At 43.8% G+C, this 21,922-nt stretch overlaps 1 protein-coding gene across 1 annotated transcript in view; it reads right to left on the bottom strand.

Moving 5' to 3' along the window:
- Nucleotides 1–14,777: 14,777 nt before the first annotated feature.
- The window catches only part of ntn4 (netrin 4), a 33,449-nt gene continuing 26,304 nt past the window's right edge, over nucleotides 14,778–21,922 (bottom strand). The window contains exons 6-10 of the mRNA XM_079493743.1: nucleotides 21,147–21,360; nucleotides 19,434–19,528; nucleotides 18,196–18,264; nucleotides 17,723–17,896; nucleotides 14,778–16,282 (exon numbers count right to left, since the gene is read on the bottom strand). Of these exons, the coding sequence (XP_079349869.1) occupies nucleotides 16,143–16,282; nucleotides 17,723–17,896; nucleotides 18,196–18,264; nucleotides 19,434–19,528; nucleotides 21,147–21,360 (692 nt within the window). The 3' untranslated portion in view covers nucleotides 14,778–16,142. The remainder of the gene's footprint in view (nucleotides 16,283–17,722; nucleotides 17,897–18,195; nucleotides 18,265–19,433; nucleotides 19,529–21,146; nucleotides 21,361–21,922) is intronic.

Here is a 21,922-nt window from a genome sequence, read left to right as displayed (position 1 = left end):
CATGCTATAGTATGCCGTCCGAGGCCATGGGCTATAGCCCATGGTCTCGGAGTGATTTTCGTCTTTTTTTCAAATCCTCAAAAAAAAAGGATCCTCAGAAAAATGGCATGCTATAGTATGCCGTCCGAAAAAAATTATAACTTTGACATGCTACTAGTCCTACATACTTACACCTAGAATCCCCATTCAAACCTATTTAGGTTCATCTTACGGTGGACATGTTTGCCTGAAAAGGAATCTTTGAAATGTTTCATAGTTTTAGAAATATAGTGCTTTAAATTTGAGAAATTTACAATGGCAGATAGTGGCACGTCAAAAAATCTTTCACCTAGAAACTCCATTCACACGTTTTATAATTCAGCTTACTGTGGAGACACATGCTGGAACTTTTTACTTTGAAATGTTTTGTAGTTTCTGAGTTATTTAACTTAAACGCCCAATGCATTCTCAATGGCAATAGCACAAAGTCCTACATACTTTCATCTAGAAACCCCATTCAAACCTATTTAGGTTAATCTTACGGTGGACATGTTTGCCTGAAAAATGGCATGCTATAGTATGCCGTCTGAGGCCATGGGCTGAACTTGAACCCACAACCTGTGGCTCACATAGACAGCAGCTTATCACAGAGTGCCACCATGCTCTCTGAGAATCTCCTCAGCTTTCCATCTCTTTCCAGTTCTCTTCTGGATGTTATTCTCCAAAACATGCTGCAGAGTGAAAGTAGGAGGAACTCAGCTGGATTTGAACTCACAACCTCTGGCTCACAGGGACGTCATCTTAACAAGGGTGCCACTGAGCTCTCAGGGATTTTTAGGTTGTAAGTTGTTCTTCTTGGTGTCACTTTTCAAATGGGGCCTTGGGATCATGTACAGAGCATTTGAATGGTGCTGTGCATCAAAGGTGTCTTTAGTGCTTTTAAGTGTCTGCTTGTGTTGGCTTTGATACTCTGGTACCTCTTCAGGCAGCAGCCTGAAAAAAAACTGTTCTTCAGTCTGATTGTGTTAGCTTATAGGGGTGTGTGGGGAAAAGCGTGACGGAAAAGCGTGACGGAAAAGCGTGACGAAAAAGCGTGTTTCATCATTTTTGACCATGGGCTGTAGCCCATCTCAGACGGCATACTATAGCATGCTGTTTTTCATCATTTTTGAGGATTTGAAAAAAAGATGAAAATCACTCGAGACAATGGACTATAGCCCATGGTCTCGGAGTGATTTTTGTCTTTTTTTCAAATCCTCAAAAATGATGAAAAACGGCATGCTATAGTATGCCGTCCGAGGCCATGGGCTATAGCCCATGGTCTCGGAGTGATTTTCGTCTTTTTTTCAAATCCTAAAAAAAAAAGGATCCTCAGAAAAATGGCATGCTATAGTATGCCGTCCGAAAAAAATTATAACTTTGGCATGCTACTAGTCCTACATACTTACACCTAGAATCCCCATTCAAACCTATTTAGGTTCATCTTACGGTGGACATGTTTGCCTGAAAAGGAATCTTTGAAATGTTTCATAGTTTTAGAAATATAGTGCTTTAAATTTGAGAAATTTACAATGGCAGATAGTGGCACGTCAAAAAATCTTTCACCTAGAAACTCCATTCACACGTTTTATAATTCAGCTTACTGTGGAGACACATGCTGGAACTTTTTACTTTGAAATGTTTTGTAGTTTCTGAGTTATTTAACTTAAACGCCCAATGCATTCTCAATGGCAATAGCACAAAGTCCTACATACTTTCATCTAGAAACCCCATTCAAACCTATTTAGGTTCATCTTACGGTGGACATGTTTGCCTGAAAAATGGCATGCTATAGTATGCCGTCTGAGGCCATGGGCTGAACTTGAACCCACAACCTGTGGCTCACATAGACAGCAGCTTATCACAGAGTGCCACCATGCTCTCTGAGAATCTCCTCAGCTTTCCATCTCTTTCCAGTTCTCTTCTGGACTCCACCCTCCAAACACCATGTAGGGCACAGAAATCACAAAAATCACTCAGGAGGGTTAACACACAATATGAGGCCACATAGGGCCGTAACATGTTTGCCTGAAAAGGAATCTTTGAAAAAAAGACGAAAATCAACCCGAGACCATGGGCTATAGTCCATGGTCCGAGTGATTTTCGTCTTTTTTTCAAATCCTCAAAAATGAAAAACGGCATGCTATAGTATGCCGTTCGAGACCATGGGCTATAGCCCATCGTCGGAGTGATTTTCGTCTTTTGTCAAATCCTCAAAAATGATGAAAAACAGCATGCTATAGTATGCCGTCCGAGACCATGGGCTATAGTGTTACGGTCCGTAAGAACTTGGCTCAAACACCAGGACCATAACATAACTCAACACAAGGCAGTTCAAAAGTTTACAAAAGGTTTATTTAAAACTGAAAGCAGGCATATAAATCATGTACTGAACACCAAACAGGCAATTAATGAGTTAAGGGACAAATTAAGGAACTTACAAGTCAAAAAGGAACACTGAATAACCAAATGAATAAAGAAGTGAATGAACTTCTAAACTAGTGGAATAATGAATGCCAAAATCAATCATAAATGTAAACTAAAGACCTAACTAAATATCCTAACAAACAAACCAAAGGATGGGCTGGTCACAACTAATAAGGTGGGGAGCTACGCACTATGTGCATGTCGGAGTGCCCAGACTCCACATAAACTATCAAACATCAAAAAAAAAAAAACTAAACTAACCAAACTCAAAACACCAAAAGAGTACTTACGACCAGCCCACCTGTGACTGAAATAAAGAACAAACTAGCACAACAGAACACAAAGGAACACAACTTTTCAGGTTGGGTGTTTGGGAGACAATGAGCTGCTCTCCACAGCTCCTCTGTATAGCCTGCTACTAATCACACAACAAGGAACAGCTGACACAGGGTGTGGCAGCCAAGTGATTGACAGGTGAGTCTCTAGACCAGCAGCATAGATCATAGCAGCATAGATAGGCACTACAACAGAAGAAAGACAACATTAGTGAACCAACAGATAAACAAATGATAGAGTCTGATTAGAGAGTGTATAGTGTGCCAGCACAGAACACCATGCGTTGATGCCATGTGTGCAAGCACCTAACACCCCCACCCTAAGTTATTAAATGGTGGTTTAACCCATCACTTAATAACAAATGTTCCTAGACTAATATTAATTCCAAATCTCCAAAAAAACTAAAAAACTTTGCCACAAAAGAATGTCACTTTCCAAATTCTAACTTCAAAATGTACGTTACTATACTTAACCATTTGTAATTGCATTGTTTGTGTCGTGTATTTTGGACACGAGACCATACAAACTTAACCAAAACACTGGGAGAGCATTGAGATAATTGTGAGACGGCAGCAGACAGCAGATTAGATGTTCCTTGATGTTTATTTCGACAACACAGCATAGCATAGCATAGCATAGGCTCCTCCAGCCTCACGGCCTCGGGTCGACTGACTGACTGACATAGAAATTCGACTAGCTTAAGTACAGTTTTACACAATACACATTGGACCAGACTACCATTTGGCCATTCCTAAAAGGATCACTGTGGCCCTTTGATCTACTGTTTTAGCATTTGGTTGCCCTAGGTGTGAATCAGGATCTCAGGAACTGAACTCAAACAAAAGGCACTGAAGAGCCATCCACACCCCGGGGGTCCCGAGCCAAGTGCTTGAAGTTTGAGACAAGCATCTCGGACGACACCTCCAAATAGGATGAGCTAAAATAGGTCTACTGCATGTAAACACATGTCACATTTTGTAAGAGAACATGAGATATTGAAGAATTATGGATTTATAATTCACCACATTCCCCCTTTGACAAACTCTAGTCTGTCACTATGAAATATGAAACCATAATTATCTTACCAGTTACCAGTTTCCACCCCCCTTGATCCTCAGGTTAACAATACATTTTAAGACACCAGAACAACAGCTTTACCCCAACATGGTTTTCAAACACAAACATTTAAGGTTACACAACTTGACATAAATGATTTCATTTACAGTAAGTTCAAATACAATTTCGTATCAGTGGATAAGTCATAAATGGTTTCCATTACAGTAAGTTCAAATACAATTTCGTATCAGTGGATGGATCGGATCAGAATTCTCTTTGCGTTATTTCAAACTCTTATGGCTAAAAATGTCACAGAACATTAGGAGGATAATTTCCCTGTTGTTACTCAAATCTAGGATAACATGTTTATAAGCACCAGATCACATGAAACTCTCTCTTTGGAGTTTTCACAGGACCGAAATCAAAATAAGTCTTAGACTTATCCTGACCATAACACACCAAATCACATAAACCTCTCTTGGAGATTCACAGGACCAATAACACACCAAATCACATGAACTCTCTTTGGAATTCACATGAAAAATAAGAAAAAGGAAGAACACGTTATATCCCAGAACAGAAGCCAACAGAAATTTAACCCCTCACTAATAACTCCCATCCCGTAATTTAAATCACATTTTAAGCCCTAGAAAACCACAAAAGAGTCAAATTAAACCCTCCTTTCAACACTGTCGGTACTACACGACTACCAATTAATTACCCTGTAATTTAATCACTATCCTGACTTTAAACACTGTCGGCACTCAACGGCTGCCAATTGATCTGTAATTTAAACATAAATGATTAGTACAAACGAACGTGACGCACAATTGTAATCAGAAAGAAGGAATGTCCGTCTCCCTCATATGAACAAAGGAAATTCTTCTGTTTGCTGCATTCCGTTACCTCAATGTTCGCTCAGCTGCATGGACCAAGTTGAGAAAATGTTCACCGCTCTGTTTTCGCTGAAAGTTCTCGAAGCAAACTCTCATCATCTCATCATCTCCCCCCTCTCCCAGCTCTGAAACAACAGAGATGGGAATACGAAGAGAAAAAGCAACACCGTCATCACAGACCCCGTAGGCCCGTGAAGGCCCTCAGCTTGCTTCGTCAGTCGGCCATGGAAAGTGGAAACCGCCGCCGCGCCAAGCGTCGAGTGGCCGCCTCTCCCCGTCGGGATGAGCGAACCCCTCTCCCCCCTGGAACGCTGGTGTCCCCGTGCCGTGCTGCACCGCTCCTCCGCTCGCCGTCCCCAGCGTAGAGTTGATGATCGAAGGCCCCTCCCGTGTGGCTGTCCGCTTCGCCGAATGCACCGCTGTCCACCCGTCCAGCGGCTGGCCCCGGCGATGCATGTCCCCGTAGCGCAACACTCCCCATCGCGGCGGTCCGTCGTCATCCTCGTCCTCGTTCCGCTGGAACCCGTCGTTGCCGTCCTCCACAAAAACTCGCTGATTAGACTGAATAAAAAGCCGCTGATTCTTCCTGTCTGGCGCTGGAACGCACCATAGACACCGGTTTCTAGGCACCACATGTCGAACCCTCTCGCCTGACGCAAAAAATGCATCAACACGACCGGGTCGGCACCACATGTCGTGTATTTTGGACACGAGACCATACAAACTTAACCAAAACACTGGGAGAGCATTGAGATAATTGTGAGACGGCAGCAGACAGCAGATTAGATGTTCCTTGATGTTTATTTCGACAACACAGCATAGCATAGCATAGCATAGGCTCCTCCAGCCTCACGGCCTCGGGTCGACTGACTGACTGACATAGAAATTCGACTAGCTTAAGTACAGTTTTACACAATACACATTGGACCAGACTACCATTTGGCCATTCCTAAAAGGATCACTGTGGCCCTTTGATCTACTGTTTTAGCATTTGGTTGCCCTAGGTGTGAATCAGGATCTCAGGAACTGAACTCAAACAAAAGGCACTGAAGAGCCATCCACACCCCGGGGGTCCCGAGCCAAGTGCTTGAAGTTTGAGACAAGCATCTCGGACGACACCTCCAAATAGGATGAGCTAAAATAGGTCTACTGCATGTAAACACATGTCACATTTTGTAAGAGAACATGAGATATTGAAGAATTATGGATTTATAATTCACCACATTTGTCTCAAGGCTGATAATAAGAAAGTAAAGAAAATAAAATACTCAACTAGTCAGGACAAATGTGTGAAAACCCTCAAGTGTACGTCCGGTTTCAAGAAAGACAGAGTAACATTAATGAACAGAATAGACAGATGCTAGAGTATAATAAAGTATAGGTAGAGAGAGTGTAGTGTGCCAGTACACAACACCATGCTTTGATGCCATGTGTGCACATGTGCAAGCACCTAACAATAGTCCATGGTCTCGGAGTGATTTTCGTCTTTTTTTCAAATCCTCAAAAATGATGAAACGGCATGCTATAGTATGCCGCCCGAGACCATGGGTATAGTCCATGGTCTTGGAGTGATTTTCGTCTTTTTTTCAAATCCTCAAAAATTATGAAAAACGGCATGCTATAGTATGCCGTCCGAGACCATGGGTATAGTCCATGGTCTTGGAGTGATTTTCGTCTTTTCTTTCAAATCCTCAAAAACCTCAAAAAGAGTGCCACCATGCTCTCTGAGAATCTCCTCAGCTTTCCATCTCTTTCCAGTGTCCTTCTGAACACCCAATGCATGCTACTAGTCCTACATACTTACACCTAGAAACCCCATTCAAACCTATTTAGGTTCATCTTACGGTGGACATGTTTGCCTGAAAAGGAATCTTTGAAATGTTTTATAGTTTTAGAAATAACGAGGATTTGAAAAAAAAGACGAAAATCACTCCGAGACCATGGGCTATAGTCCATGGTCTCGGAGTGATTTTCGTCTTTTTCTCAAAAAAGTTTTAAAATGTCTAAAAATCCATTGAAAATAGCAGATCTGCAAGCTCACAATGAGTCACTTCACGACACTGAAGTGACTCATTGTGAGCTTGCAGATCTGCTTGCAGATCTGCTGTGAACTTGTTGATTGTCTATTTTCAACTGGCTGGTGGTTATTAAATTAATGTATGTTCTGTAATAATATTCAAAATCTACAGTAAATAACTTCAAATGAATGTTGTGGAGCAAAAAGTACAATATTTGGATCTGAGATGTAGTGGAGTAGAAGTAAAAAATATTGTAAATTGGAAATACTCCAGTAAAGTAAAAGTACCTCAAAATGTTACTTACAGTAACCGTACTTGAGTAAATGTACCTATAGTTGTTACTTTCCACCACTGGCTCACTATCCCACACTGATCTATCATTACCTTTAGTGAAACCAATGTGTGGGAGAAGACGGTATAGACCTGTACAGGAAACATTGCAATGTATCAATCAATCTCCACGAAATGAGCACTGATCATTTCAACACACTATACAGAAGAATCATTCTAGAGAGGAAGTGATCCATAAACCTCTTAAAAAACAACAACTTTGAGCCTGCAACACATGAGGTAATAGATCAGGTGTGGACGTGCGTGCGCGTGCGTGCGTGCGTGCGTACAACTGTTATGGGTTATGTGAAGAGAAAGAAATGTTTGTTTGTGTGCACCACGTACACGTTTGTGTGAGAGAGATTAAGGGCAATTAATTGGGGAAACAAGTACTCGTAAAACTAGTAAAAGCCATGCATGACACACAATGTAGAAAAATACTCTTGTTACTTGAGTAAAAGTAACATTGTGTTAATGTAAACGCACTCATTATAATGCCCATTCACAATTATTGGATTGGAATTAGTAGCCTAATGCAAGTGTTCACTGTTCATCACTCTAATGTTGCAGCTGATAAAGATGAGTCTGATTTTAATTATCTATAATATGTGTGCTGCTGTTTCATTTTGAAAAAGAAAGGTAGCTTACACAGTTTTTTTAATCTTAATTTATCAGTTATTGATTATGATTTGCAATAATCTATCAGATATATATTTGCCTCTAGTGAGTGTTGAAGTATATATAAAGTAATGGAAATACTCACCGTCACTGTAGAAAACTAGAAAAAGTGCCCTTCCGGGCACAGGTCTCCACCAGGAGGATAGGAGTGTGTGTGATGTTTGGCAAAATGTTTAGGAGGATTTTTTTTCCTTCATTTTGTTGAGGAAATGCAGAGCCAGATCACTCATAGCATCTCTGAGGATAGAATTCTGGATGAGCAGGACATGTGCAGCATTTTGTACAAAACAGGCCACTCCTGAAAACTTTGGAAGGCAATCTTAGCCAATCAGTGTACAATCTGAGAAATCCAACAGACTCGTCTTGATCACATGACTACAGAGATCATGTGTACCGATTTGAGGCATTTTGTTCCAAAAATGTGTTTTGCAAAAATCAACCTGTTGGTGGCGCTATAACAGGCCAATGTGAAAAGGGTGGGATATATTCCTCAGCCTAGTAAGAAAATGTGTGAAAGATTTCACGTAAATTGCATGCTGCGTTCATGATTTGAGGCTATTGTTGAAAACGGGGCAATCTTGCAAACTGTGAAAGCCAATTATAGGCAATTAGGATGGAATATGAAATATCAGACAGATCCGACTTGAGCACATGACCATAGAGATACTGTGTAACGATTTGTGAGATTTTTGGACAGAATCTGGAGGAGTAATATCAAAAAATGTGTTTGACAAAAGTCGGCCTCCTGGTGGCGCTATAAAAGGCAGATGCGGAAAATGCAGGTAAAAGGTTTGTCCTTGGCCTCTAGGGAGTGTGCATGCAACATTTCACGCAGATCGGTGCAGTTTTAGGTACAAAATGTGAAAAGCTGCCTCATGGTGGCGCTATAACAGGCCGTTCTGGAAAATGTGGGGCAGAGGTTCATCGTTGGCATCCAGGGAGTGTGTGTGCAAAGTTTGGCATCGCCCGGGTTAACGGTGCCGGAGATTAGCTGTTCACAGACGGACGGAAGGACGGAAGGAAGGAAGGACGGAAGGACGGACACACGGACGGAGTGCAAAACATACTCTCTCCCCATGCCTTCGGCCTGGTGGAGACAATAATACCAAAATAGGGATGCCAAGCGTAACGTGGTTAAGTACTTTGGAGTAAACATATACTTATAGTTACATTCTACTACTGCTAAGGGCGTTCTCTGAGAGTGAAAAGACATGTGCCATGTATGCGATCATGCCTGTGAAGTGTGAACCACCTCTAATGCTTTTCTCTCCCCATGTCCCCAGGCCTTTGCTATCTTCATGTCCACACACGCCAACTCTCCCCCTACCTCCCTCACACATTCACGTGCGTGTGTGCGTGCGTGCGTGCGTGCGTCTGTTTCCAGGGTAAGCTGTTGATATTCCAGTGAAAGCCAGCCATTCCGGTGGCTTATGAAAGTGTTATACTTAATTTATATATATGCTCCGTCGTATGATGGTGTCGCATTCTAAGAATCGCTGATCTACAAGCTCACACCGCGTCGCATCCCGGCACTTTGTGAGCTTGTAGATTATATATATATTTTTTTAAATCAGGCTTTTATGCAGCTGCACTGTGTGTATACACATGGTTTTGTGGTGAGTGGGGGAAAACAATAAAAATACAGGTGGGGACACTAAAGAGGGGAAATACTTAACAGCACAGTAAACACACACATTATTACCGCTACTGTTTGTATTTAATTATTTACGACCCGCATGGATGGCAAAGTGTATAATGCTGATTGATTGCTGCCATTTCTTTCTTTGACAGAATGTTAAAACGTGCCGTGCCCGTGATTGCTGCCTGTTTTTTTTTGTCTGTCTGTCTGCTGGCCAAGCTATACCAGTCTGTCATCACCTCTACCTGCCGTGTCTGTCTTTAATGATGACGATGACATCGGGTTCTCGTTTGCATGTCTACAGTATATAATAATAATCAGCAGTAGCCTACTGTAGTGTGTGTCTCAATCACTCCGCTATGTCAACAATACTTCGCCCTGTTCTGGCTTGCTCTTATAGGACTGGGGCGCTGTTGTTGGAGAAAAGCCAAGCCAAATCGCATGCAGTGAGGGAAAAGAGATTGAAGGAGAAAAATGCGCTCCTTGGGAGTGCAGATCTGCACCAGGCCTGGTCGTCTACCCTGGCCTGGGGGGGGGGGGGGGGGGGGGGGATATGATTTGACATTGCATTCCTGATATAAGGTGTTTTTCTTCCTGTGAGAAATAGCCCGTGCTCTTGTGTATAGGCGATTACAGCCTGTACTATGGAGTATCAAAACCCTGTCGGCAGAGGAAACAAAGTGAAGGTGAGCTGCGAAAGGATTTTCGGGGGCCAGTCTTCTAAACTTGTAAAAAGATCCTCTGCTGACCGCGCACGCTACAGAGTTCAAGCCAATTAAGTTGTGCTGCTGTGTAGGCTACTGATGATGGGGGCAAGAGATCACGAACAGCTTTGGGAGAAACGAGGATGGTTTTAGAGAGACACCTCTTTAAATGAGTAAAGCTCTTATTTCCGCCCCTGATCTAATTAAGGACTCCTATCTTCTCATTCTCGAATCACAACCGATGAGCTAATATGCCGGACCACATGATGACACACATCAGTGCAGCACACACATAAAGGTCACCAAATTCACATCCCTTCATTCCGCTCAACACTTTTCCCCAGACTTCATTCATTCCGTATCCGAGTGTAGGTAGAGTGGCCGCCCGGCGGGAACCAGGAGTTCACCGGTTTCAGCCTTAAGCTAGCCCAGTCTACGGGTCAAAGTGTCCCTGATACATAATACTACATGTCCCCCATATAGTAGCCTGTTTCCCAAACAGTGGGTCGGGACCCATTTGTGGGTCGCAGGCACATTGTTATGGGTCCCCTTAGTTTTTGTTTCCAACATTTGGTTTTTAATTATTATTATTTCAAAACATTTTCCAAAAACATTCCCAAAAAAGCAAAACTTTTCATGACAAATCGCCGAAATAGCCGATGTACAAGATCATAACGTGGCACGAAGCGACGTGTTGTGAGCTTGTAGATCTGCTATTTTCACGAGTATAGCGAATAACTAATTTCTGTTTTGGGTCACAGGCTGAAAAGTGTTCTATAAGGCTCTATACTTGTTCCGCTCCTTTTTTTGTAGATTGTAGAGTGGCTATCTTCACAAACTAAGGACTCTAAACTAAGGACAAAATAAGGACTCTAGATTTGAAATGGTCGAGCCCCAACAGCTCCCTTGTGCGCTCATCTGAGCAGCCATCTGCTGGGTAAATGCATAAAAGTACAGTTTTACTGGTCTCCCGGGGACCAATAAATGCTCCCTCCCTTTCCCCCTCCTGCGTCATCTTTCTCATTTCTTCCTCCATCCTCACCTGCCTTACATTTATTCCTCCCTCTTTCTGCCCCTTTTCAATCTCTCCATTACCCACGGGCTCTGCAGGGTGCCCAACATGTTTGTGCTCGAATCCTCTTGCAGAGCTGTTCCAAAGCAGTGGTTCTCACAGCGGGGGTCCGGGGGGGTTCCCCCAGGGGTCCTTAAGGGAGTTCCAAGCGGTCCCCCACCAGTATTGGTTACAATATAGCATAAATTTGGCTTTTTTTCAAAAATCATCTTGGCACATAATACTTTCAGATGGGGGTCTGAGGCCAAACACATATTCATTTGGGGGTCATTGACATGGAAAGGTTTGAGAAAGTGATGGGTGCCGCTGCTGAGGAAGGGTATTGTGGCTCCGAGAGGAGGAGGAGGAGGTGGGGGGGGGGTATTGTCCCCGAGCTTGCAGGAGCTGCCATGCACTCTGGGCCAATAGGAACACAGGAATGCTGACAGGACAAAGGCCATAACTCCTTTCTATAGCACACAAGCGGGGCATTGTGTCCATGCAGACACATGAATGTGCACGTGCGCGTGCACACACACACACACACACACACACACACACACACACACACACACACACACACACACACACACACACACACACACACACACACACACACACACACACACACACACACACACACACACACACACCATTAACAGGATAATCAGACTCAACATGCACAGAAATAAACATGCTCACTCTCTCATATACACATGACACCGGAGCAGCAAAGTACACTACAAAATCCTGAGTGTTCCTCTAACTCTGTGAGTGTAACAGATGGACCCCCAAATGTCCCGTTTGTACACTCCTGGGATGCATCTGCAGTGCACCGGCCTGCCAAACACTCATTCATCCACCAGTCATCTGCACCGGCCTGCCAAACCCTTTTTCATCCAACAGTTTCCCACACCATGCAACCCCCCATGGGCCATCGCCACCGTGCTGTAAGAATGGCCAGTCAATCTGGAGACAATGAATGAGAGAGAGAGAGAGAGGTCCGTGGCTGGCCCGCGCATCAAGGCATGCATTTGTGCCTCCCTGTTGCGTCTCTGCACCAAGGCCGGTTACCACCGCGTAAGTCAGAACTCCCCCCCACCACCACCACCATTCACCCCATTCTACTAAAGTCAGGAGGACGACGACCGGCCGCGGAGCCTGAGAGAGGGGCCGCGCACGATCGGTTGCCACGGAATCCGTGAATGGACCGGCGGCGAACAGGGAGGGACGCATTGGAAATGGAATCTCTGCATGAATGGACCGGCTGCGAACAGGGAGGGACGCATTGGAAAAAGTAAAGGCTGCTCGAGAGCCTCGATTGTAAACATCCACCCCCCTGACCCCCACCCCACCCCACCTCACCCTAGTCCCTCAAGCAAGGCCCACAGTGGGCAGGGTCGGCAGACAGGTGAATGACCTTTGCCCCTAGCTTGCTGCGCAGTGACTCGGCATGTCTGGAATGCCTCCTCCACACCTCCCGGGCCAATCACCTCACACGCAGTGGTGGAAAGTAACTATGTGCATTTACTTATGCACTGGGATTGGATTTGTACTTTACTTGAGTATTTACAATTTACAATACTTTTACTCCACTACATCTCAAGAGGCAAATAATGTACTTTTATTCCACAATTTTTTTGAAAAGGTTACTCACTAGTTACTTTGTAGACTAGATTTTGAATATAATTACAAAACATACATGAACCACTTCAGCTCTATTTGAAAATAGCCATTCTAAAGCTCAAACCACACCATAGGGTCGGGTCAAGACAAAACGTTTTTTACCACACCAAGGAGTTGCATTGGTGTGGTTGACCTTGAAAACCGGTTTGTCCCGACCTGACCTTTCTTTGGTGTGGTTTGGGCTTGCAAGCTCGTAGATCTGCCATTTTCAAAATATTATTATACATTTGAAAACTTTAAATGGGTACATTCTGCACAATGAGTACTTTTACTTTTGGTAGCAAATACTTTTACTCAAGTAATTGTTGAATTACGAACGTTTACTTGTAACAGAGAATTGTTATGCATGCATTGTTATCCATGCAAGCTAAACATAGCGTGCACTCTCCCCCTGCGCCCCTCTGTGTTATGGTCAACACTCTGCCGCTCTGTGCGAACGCAGGAAACCGTGTTTTGGGAGCGAGAGGCGATGGATGACTCAATCTGAGGGACACAGAGAGGGGAGGGTGTTGTGTGTACTTTATGTATGCGTGTGAGAGATTATCGGAGGTATTCCAAGGCTCTGAGCAGATTTACTGTCGTAACCCGGGCCTAACTGCGAGTGGTGGCCAAGCTTTGCTGTGTGTCTTGTGCATTAAAAGGAGTAGTTCATCCAAAAAAAATGACTTATTTTCTATCAATTTACACAACCCAGGAAGCTTTGAATTCATGGAGATTTTTTAGTTTTTGGCTAAATAGTTTTTCATAAATAAAATTAAATAAATTAAATAATTTCCATGAATAGATACAAAAAAAACTTTTAAGAAGTAGTGAAAATAGCAGATCAACAAGCTCATAAACACGGCACGAAGCGACGCTTGAAGATCTGCTATTGTCACTAGTTTGGATCACAGACAAATGGTTATCCGACACACCAAAGGTCCACCATGCGGAAATCACCCGTCGCTCCCGACACGCGTTGGTCCGACATGCGTTGCATCGTGCTTGCGGATAGGTTAGGGTTTGGGATAGGTTGCCGGTCTAATGACTGTCGGACCTTTGGTGTGTCGGAACTAAAGCCCAAACCCGACAAATGAGGCACTTTGTGATATGGCTGGGCGATATGACAAAATCTCATATCACGATATAGAATTTTTTTATCACGATAACGATATAATCACGATATAGCATATTTCTTCCGATACCGATTTCTTATCTAAGAAATAGATTTTTTTTCCAGGTCGAGTACTTTGTACTGTACTGTACTGTACTGTACTGTACTGTACTGTACAAGCTCTCCTCCCTGGCCTTTGTCTGTGTGTTAGGCTGCACAACAGTGAAACTTGGTGGTGACAATAATTGATATGCTATTTCCGTGCTCGGATACAGGGACACACACACATAGCTGTCTATAGGAGTGGTTGCACCACTCAAAAAACAGGAAAAGAACAATATCCAGTCTAATTATATGAATATAATACTGATGCCCTGCCCATGCACAGACAGGCCAAAAGCAAGTACAAAATAAAATATATATAATATTATTATTATGACAATTAAAAAGCAAATAAAGAAATACGATTTTCCCACTCAGACACAGAAGTACAGGCCTATGTCTGCATTAAAGGAAAACAAATACCTCATGTCACTCACTGCTCCTTAGTTGTTTCAGTTCATTTTAAACTCGGGGATTAAAAATCTTACACTTTCTGTTGTAGTTGTAGTGTAGTTTGTTAAACACGTTAAGAAGCTTAACAATGTTTAATTGACTACAGGCTGTGACGTAAAATACTGCCGTAATGCTTGTTTTGCAACACGATAATATAAACGATAGAGAACATTTTTCGCGATAGACATTTTCTATCGTCTATATATATATTGTCATATCGCACAGCCCTACTTTGTGAAAAAGAAGTCAAATAAGTACTTGGCCTAGAATGAGTTAACAAAAGGCAGAGACATGAACCATAATATTTATATAGATATATACAAACAATACTGTACAAGAGCACACAAGAAATTATAAAGACAAAGTGTGACATTTTCTGATCGCAGCAACGTTGGACGTCGGAGTGTAATATGGTGACTCATAATACATAATGCATGCAGCATCATCAACATTGCACTCACACACACACACAATGATAATGATCATCATTATCATTATGTTGACTCATTATGCATAATGCATGCAGCATCATCAACGTTGCACGCACGTGGGAAATGCATCAAGATGTACAAAGCTGTTTGCAAAAAAACTAAAACATTAACGAGCTGGACTGAAAACTGGACTGTGCTCGTAATACGACTTGTTCTCTCTCTCGCTCCTGTGCGCACACACACACACACACACACACACACACACACACACGCACGCACACACACCCAAATACATTCACATGGCATAGAACTATTTTGCTCAGATTTCAACACAGGCACACCTGGACTGGCTAGGGTTTAACCACCTGTAGTGGCATGTATGGCTTCGTACAGTATCTGACATCATTCTGGGTGCTTCTTGCACATAGTAGGCTGGTGTGTGTCTCGAGTTCGTCCGGCGTAGCAGTGGCAGTGCGCACGGGAGAGCGACACATTCTAATCTGTGACACATGTGTCAACGTGGCATTGCTACAGGGTTTATATAAAGTCATTTTGTGTGTGTGTGTGTGTGTGTGTGTGTGTGTGTGTGTTCTTCCTCTCTTTGTGTGCCATCTATGCGTCCACAACATTCCCCTGGAACTACTGGGTGTTCCATCCTTTTGGGGTAAAGTGCTGGAGAGGGGTGGAAAACACCGAGTCTCGCCATGTAAGACTTAACATGTGAGAGTTACTGTGTGTGTGATGCAATCTCGTTGGGTTCAGGGGTCATTCAGTCAAAAAGACTTTGGCGAAGGCCAAAGCACGGCCCGTCGCACACTAGATGTCCTCCCGTCGTCAGCGATGAGCTGTGGCAGCCACAGTCGGGGGAAATTCGCCGGAGCGCCGAGGCAGCTAGCGCTTGACAGCTCGTTGGCAAGCTACATAACGACGATGCAGGTGTTTGCTCAGACATGCGACGGAGGGATATCCCCTGAAGTGATTACGTTCTGTGCACTTTTAAGCCGTTCCATTCTGCCAGCCTCACACTCTGGACACACTTGGACGAGGGCAGAACCAGGGCGGGTCTTTTCCAATCCCCCTCATCTGATCCAACCAATTGCCTTCCAAAGATTCATGGATCTCTTTCTCTCTCTCTCTCTCTCTCCCCATTCGATCTGTCCACCTGTCTGTCTGTCCCACAGTGTCTCAATCTCTCCGTCCTATCCCAGCGAGTCCGTTGAGACTCTACCAGTTGCAGTCCTTCTTGAGCAGCATGAGGACCTTCCGGCCGAGGCTGGCTCTCCAGGGCTTCACGAAGCTCTTCATGTTGACCAGGAGACGGCTGTGCTTGCGGTCCGAGTGACCCGCCACCAGGTACTCCGCACCTGAGGAACGGTCACAAGGCGTCAGCCAACAGAGTTGCTTTTCCATGCTCAACCATGCCCAACAGTAACACACAGAAACACATTTTGTTCAGTATTACCCGTAATGCTTCTAAGATCATCAAGACTACACCCACACTTTCTGAAATGAACAATAAGGCCATCACACGGCTAGCACTTTCGATATCAAATGACACTGATCACCCCCTGTATCACTTCTTTAACCTCATGCCATCTGGACAAAGATACAGAACTTTGCCATGGAAATAGTTTTAGTGGGAGTTTTGTCCCCTCGGCCATCGCAGCATTAAACAAACTGCATCGCCGATAGGATGGTTCTGTACACAGTGGGGACCTCATGTTTTTTGTCTTGTCTTGGTGTTATGAGCTATGTGTTGTTTTTGATGTGGGTGTGAACAGTGTGAACAGACTGTGAAGACGAATATCCTTCGGGACAATAAAGATTATTATTATTATTATTTCAGAATCAATACACCAGTGGAGTGGAATATTGTTCTGGAGTAAAAGTACAATATTTGCCTCTGAGATGTAGTGGAGTAGTAAAATCACACCTGTGTGAAGTGATCACAATTTGTGTCCTCACTTTTGTCTTCAATGTTTGCGTTTACACAAACATTCAAAGCTATAGTCATAGTATTGGTAGCAAAACAATGTTTGTGTTGTTTACTGTTTACACAAACCCTCAAAGCTGAAATACTCAAGTAATGTAAAAAAACAACAACCTCAAAACTGTACTTGAGTAAATGTAAATTATACTTAGTCACTTTACACCACTGCAATTAACACTCCCATCGCCCAGGACGAAGTTCTTTGTCCTTTCTATTAGTAACGCCTGACGCTCAGGACGAAATATTGTCCAAAAGACGAAGTTTATTGATACGAGAACAGATCGCATGGCTGTATAGCCCAGGCGCGCCTGCTGGGCTCTCCTCGGTGACGCGCAAGAGTGAGGCGTCATCGAAAAACTCCCTCCCCTGTTTAGCTGATGAAAACGAAAATCTTAAAACGTTCATAAATCGCGATCTAAATCATCCCGTCTTTTTCTGAAAAAAGATCCTGTGTTAGACGGCGCTCCGCGGTCCAGTCGCTAGTCTCGATAGATTTATTCTTGTCTCCCGTTGTTGTCGATCGACTCTAAAGTGCTGTGGCTATTGTTAGCTGCTACACAACATCATGAACTTCCGGCCGGTCCGTCCGGAAAAGGCGTCCGTGTTTATAAATCGACTGGGCGCATGAATGTAATGGATTAAATAGTTCCGGGCAATTAAAGTGTTAACCATATTCACATGACATTTTGCAATAGTTATTGCATTGCATGCGAAAATATGTCAAATATGTGTGCGTTGCCGTTTACCGGTATGTGGAAAGGGAAAGCAAAGGAAAGAGAGTATTTCCCACCCCCATGACCCCCCCCCCCCTGACCTGGGTTGAGGATGGGGCAGGTGCAGCCCCGCGCCGTCCACGACTCGGGGTACAGTGTGAGCCGCCCCCTCTGGATCTTCATCTTGGTGCTCTGACTGAGTACCTTCTGAACCTTGACCTCCACCTCAGCGTGGGAGCCCTTATCGTGGGCCGACAACACCTTCACCTTCAACACTAAGAAAGAACGCACGCGTGCACACACACACACACACACACACACACACACACACACACACACACACACACACACACACACACACACACACACACACACACACACACACACACACACACACACACACACACACACACACACACACACACACACACACACACACGCCAGATTTAATGCCGCTTCCAATGACACCTTTGTATATCCGTGAGAGCATTCCAGTGTGTCATAAAATAATGTGGTGATAAGGTGCGTGTGTGTGTGTGTGTGGTGGAGGGTATTTTTTGTCGGTTCTTCTTACCATAGGCGTAATTCATCGTACAGAAGAGTTTACTGTTGGCCAAGACTTGCTCTTTGCATTCACATTTCTCTGCAGGGAAAAAGATTAAAATAATGATCATTCAGCTCACTGAGATCGTACCCAGTATAACCTCAGCTCAGCGTCAGAGTTAATGCAACACTGAGGAATGTACTGTGTATGTGTGTGTGGCAGTGTTAATTTCGACAGAATTCTTTTATTTAATTTTTTCACAATCTTTGTAACCCGTTTTCTTGTTTTAACCTAGTGTCAATTGTCTATGTAATCCTGGGCGCTACACTCCCTCTGCCAACCTGGGGAGAACAACGGACTGACCTCATGCTTCCTTCAATTCATGAGGAGTCCAAGAGTTGCTTCTTTTCACCTGACAGGGGGGGGTTCCCCGTTTGGACGTAGCGCGTGGAAGGAACACGTTATTCCAACTGGCTGGCCAGGGGGAGGCAGTATAGAGACCAGGATTACTGCATGTTTTTTGTGAGGGTACCTACCCTAGGGGACATGGGGAGAACATGCAAACTCCACACAGAAAGGCCCTTTCGACAACCCCACTTTGGGTATGGGCACTGATGACGCGGAGGAGAGAACACGCCCATAGCGTCCCCAGCAGCGGGAATCAAACCCAGGACCCGGCCACCGTGCCACTGTGTGATATATACTGCCGAAAGGTACGCGACACCAAACATAAAATTATCAAAGTTAGCCGATGAACATTTTTCATCATAGTTTTAGTAGAAATGAACACTGGTGTGTTGTGTGGTGTCCCAAGAAAGTGTGTCAATCACTGTGCGTGCATGTGTGTCAGGTGAGGAATGTGCTTACGCAAGCTGTAGTTAAGCCTTGGGGGGTCTAAGACTAAGAGGAAGGGACAGTTGGAAACTGTCCATGCATATTTGGGTACAGCGCACACACACACTTTGTTCCATGTCCTTGTAAGGCTCGCTATCAAGACTTTCATTACTTAACCATTAACGCTTGGTTGCTGAACTGTGGAGACAGACAACAAATAGCACGCACGCACGCACGCACGCACGCACGCACGCTCTCTCACACACACACACACACACACACACACACACACACACACACACACACACACACACACACACACACACACACACACACACACACACACACACACACACACACACACACACACACACACACACACACACACACACACACACACACACACACACACACACACACAGTCTGTATCTTACCTGAGTAGTGCAGAGCTGAGAAGAGTTCATCTGTTCTGAAGATTCTGACAGGCTCACTGGAGTTTCCTTCCAAGTTATAAAGCTCTAGATCTGACCTGGACAAACCCATTACCAAGCAAAAGAGATAAAATAGATAAAAATACAAAAAATGTTGAGGACCACAGACAACAATTTTGGTATTTTCCTAACGTGTTTTCTATTTGTATACATTGTTTTTACATACTTGCTGTTTTACTGGGTGTACCGTACAGTAGATATATTTGTTTAGAATCTACTATTAGAATAGCATATACAGTATAAATCAATACAATCAATCAATGGCAGGAACCATAAACAACATTAACCTAATCGAAAAGGAATCGTGAACACGCATGATTTCCGTGTGCAGCAGAAGTAAACCTTTATTGATCCCTGGACTCGGAGGGATATTCAGAGTAGCAAAAGCAGTTGGGATACAAATAAGAGATATGGTGAAATATTGAGTTGCTAACTGTAATATCTGCGGTGGTGTATCTGCACTGAATGAGTATACACACAGTGTATGTACAGAATGTGTGTGCGCGTGCACGTGTGTGTGTGTGTGTGTTAGGTTGATTTATTACATGGCTTGGTTGAATGCTTGATTCTGATTGGTCAATCGCTGAATTTAGCGGTGAGTTATCTCTTGATAGTGACCGCTGTATAACAAACCGCTGCCTAATCAAACCCTCTGAGCACCTGCTGCGCCCCGCTGTCTGCTGTTTCCAACATGACAGCCATGTAAACACACTAGGGCATTCACTTCTAGTCATTTTTACTAGTTGACTAGTTGTTTAACTACCTATTATGTAAAAAGAAAAAAATCTTTTTTTTTATATTTGTACATTTAAAAACTGTGTACATTGGTGACTTTAACTATAATCTACCTGATCTTGAGGCCTACAAAATCGGGGGAAAATAAAAAAATTAACTTTTTTTTATTATCAACTAGTCAACTAGTACCAACAAGGTCGACTAGTGCTAGTGGATTTACTAGTCAACTAGTAAACTAGTCGACTAGTTGTGTCATTTACAGCTAAACATTGCTCTCAAATCACATCTGTCGGAAAACATTTGTTTTCCAGCCCAGCAGCTGGGCAGACGCAACCAGCGCCTCGGTGGTTAAACTTCCTGTCGGTGAATTATCTCCCGACAATGACCACCTAGCCAGATATTATCCCTTACTTATACTTTGTCGGAGCCAGCACAATGCGTTGTGAACTCATAGACTGACTATTTTCGGCACATGATACCAGAGCGTAACAAAGTAGATATGAGAGCTTTAGTGCCACGTGCATAAATCAGTGGTTTTCAACCAGTGGTCCTTGAGGGGGTTCCAGGTGGTCCTGAGAGTGTAGTTAAACCAAATGGACCCGTTTCATTTTATGCTCTCAAGAGTTAAATTATTGTTAAACATCTGCTTTACTACATTTTAAATAAGTCTAATTAGAGAATGTAAAATAATCTTGATCGTCTGCCTGTTATCTCTCCTATGATACCAAATCAATACAGCATGGAATTGTGGACAGAATCTTATCCGACGAACAAAATGGTGTTTAACTCTTGGAACTGAGAGGCTAAATGTCATAAAAATGGTGGTCCGTGGCTCAAATGACGAATAAATAATTGGACCTTGATATGAAAAAGGGTTGAAAACCACCGGCATAAATAGACGACGGCGTGCGCGCCACTCACCCAAACATGCAGTCGCCGGTGAAGGGGTCGCAGTCGCCCGCACAGTCGCACGGGCGGCAGCCGTACTCGTGGAAACCCCAGTATCCCACCATGCACCTGTCGCAGTGCACGCCTCCCACTCCCGGCTTGCAGACGCAGTCGCCGTTGGCGGGGTCGCACAGCGAGCCGTCGGCCAGGTGGAAGGCCATGGAACCCAGGGGATGGCAACCGCACGCTGTCCATGGGAGGGAGGGAAAATTAATACCGTGGTAGTAGGCCCGTCACAGTTATTACATAATCGACCTAATCGCAATCATTTGAGGTACTGTAGGGATATGGAAATTCTTGGCCGATACCGATGTTTTAAACAATTTAACCGATAGCCGATACTGATACCGATGTTTGTTTAGTTTTTATTTCCCAGTATTTCCTCAAAAGGGTGTACAAATGAACAGGTCCATTTGGACCCTTGCGGGGCACGCACGCACGCACGCACGCACGCACGCACGCACGCACGCACGCATGTGTTAGACCTGTTACGGCCATTCAGGGCTAGCTCTTTCTGGTAATATTATTATTATTTCTTTTTTTTTATGATTTGTTTTTGGCTTTTGTGCCTTTATTGATAGATACAGTGAAGACAGACAGGAAAGAGGGGGAGAGAGAGACGGGGAGAGACACGCAGCAAAGGTCGTCATGAACGGGACTCGCACATCCGACACGCCGTCAGGCAAAAGCCTATATGTGGCATGATTACAATTTACAATTTAGGCATTTAGCAGACGCTCTTAATCCAG

This window comes from Electrona antarctica (genome assembly GCF_951216825.1).
Source record: "Electrona antarctica genome assembly, chromosome: 23".
Classification (NCBI taxonomy): Eukaryota; Metazoa; Chordata; class Actinopteri; order Myctophiformes; family Myctophidae; genus Electrona; species Electrona antarctica.
The sequence above is the reverse complement of the archived record's forward strand: the minus strand, read 5'-3'. Positions and strand labels throughout refer to the sequence as shown.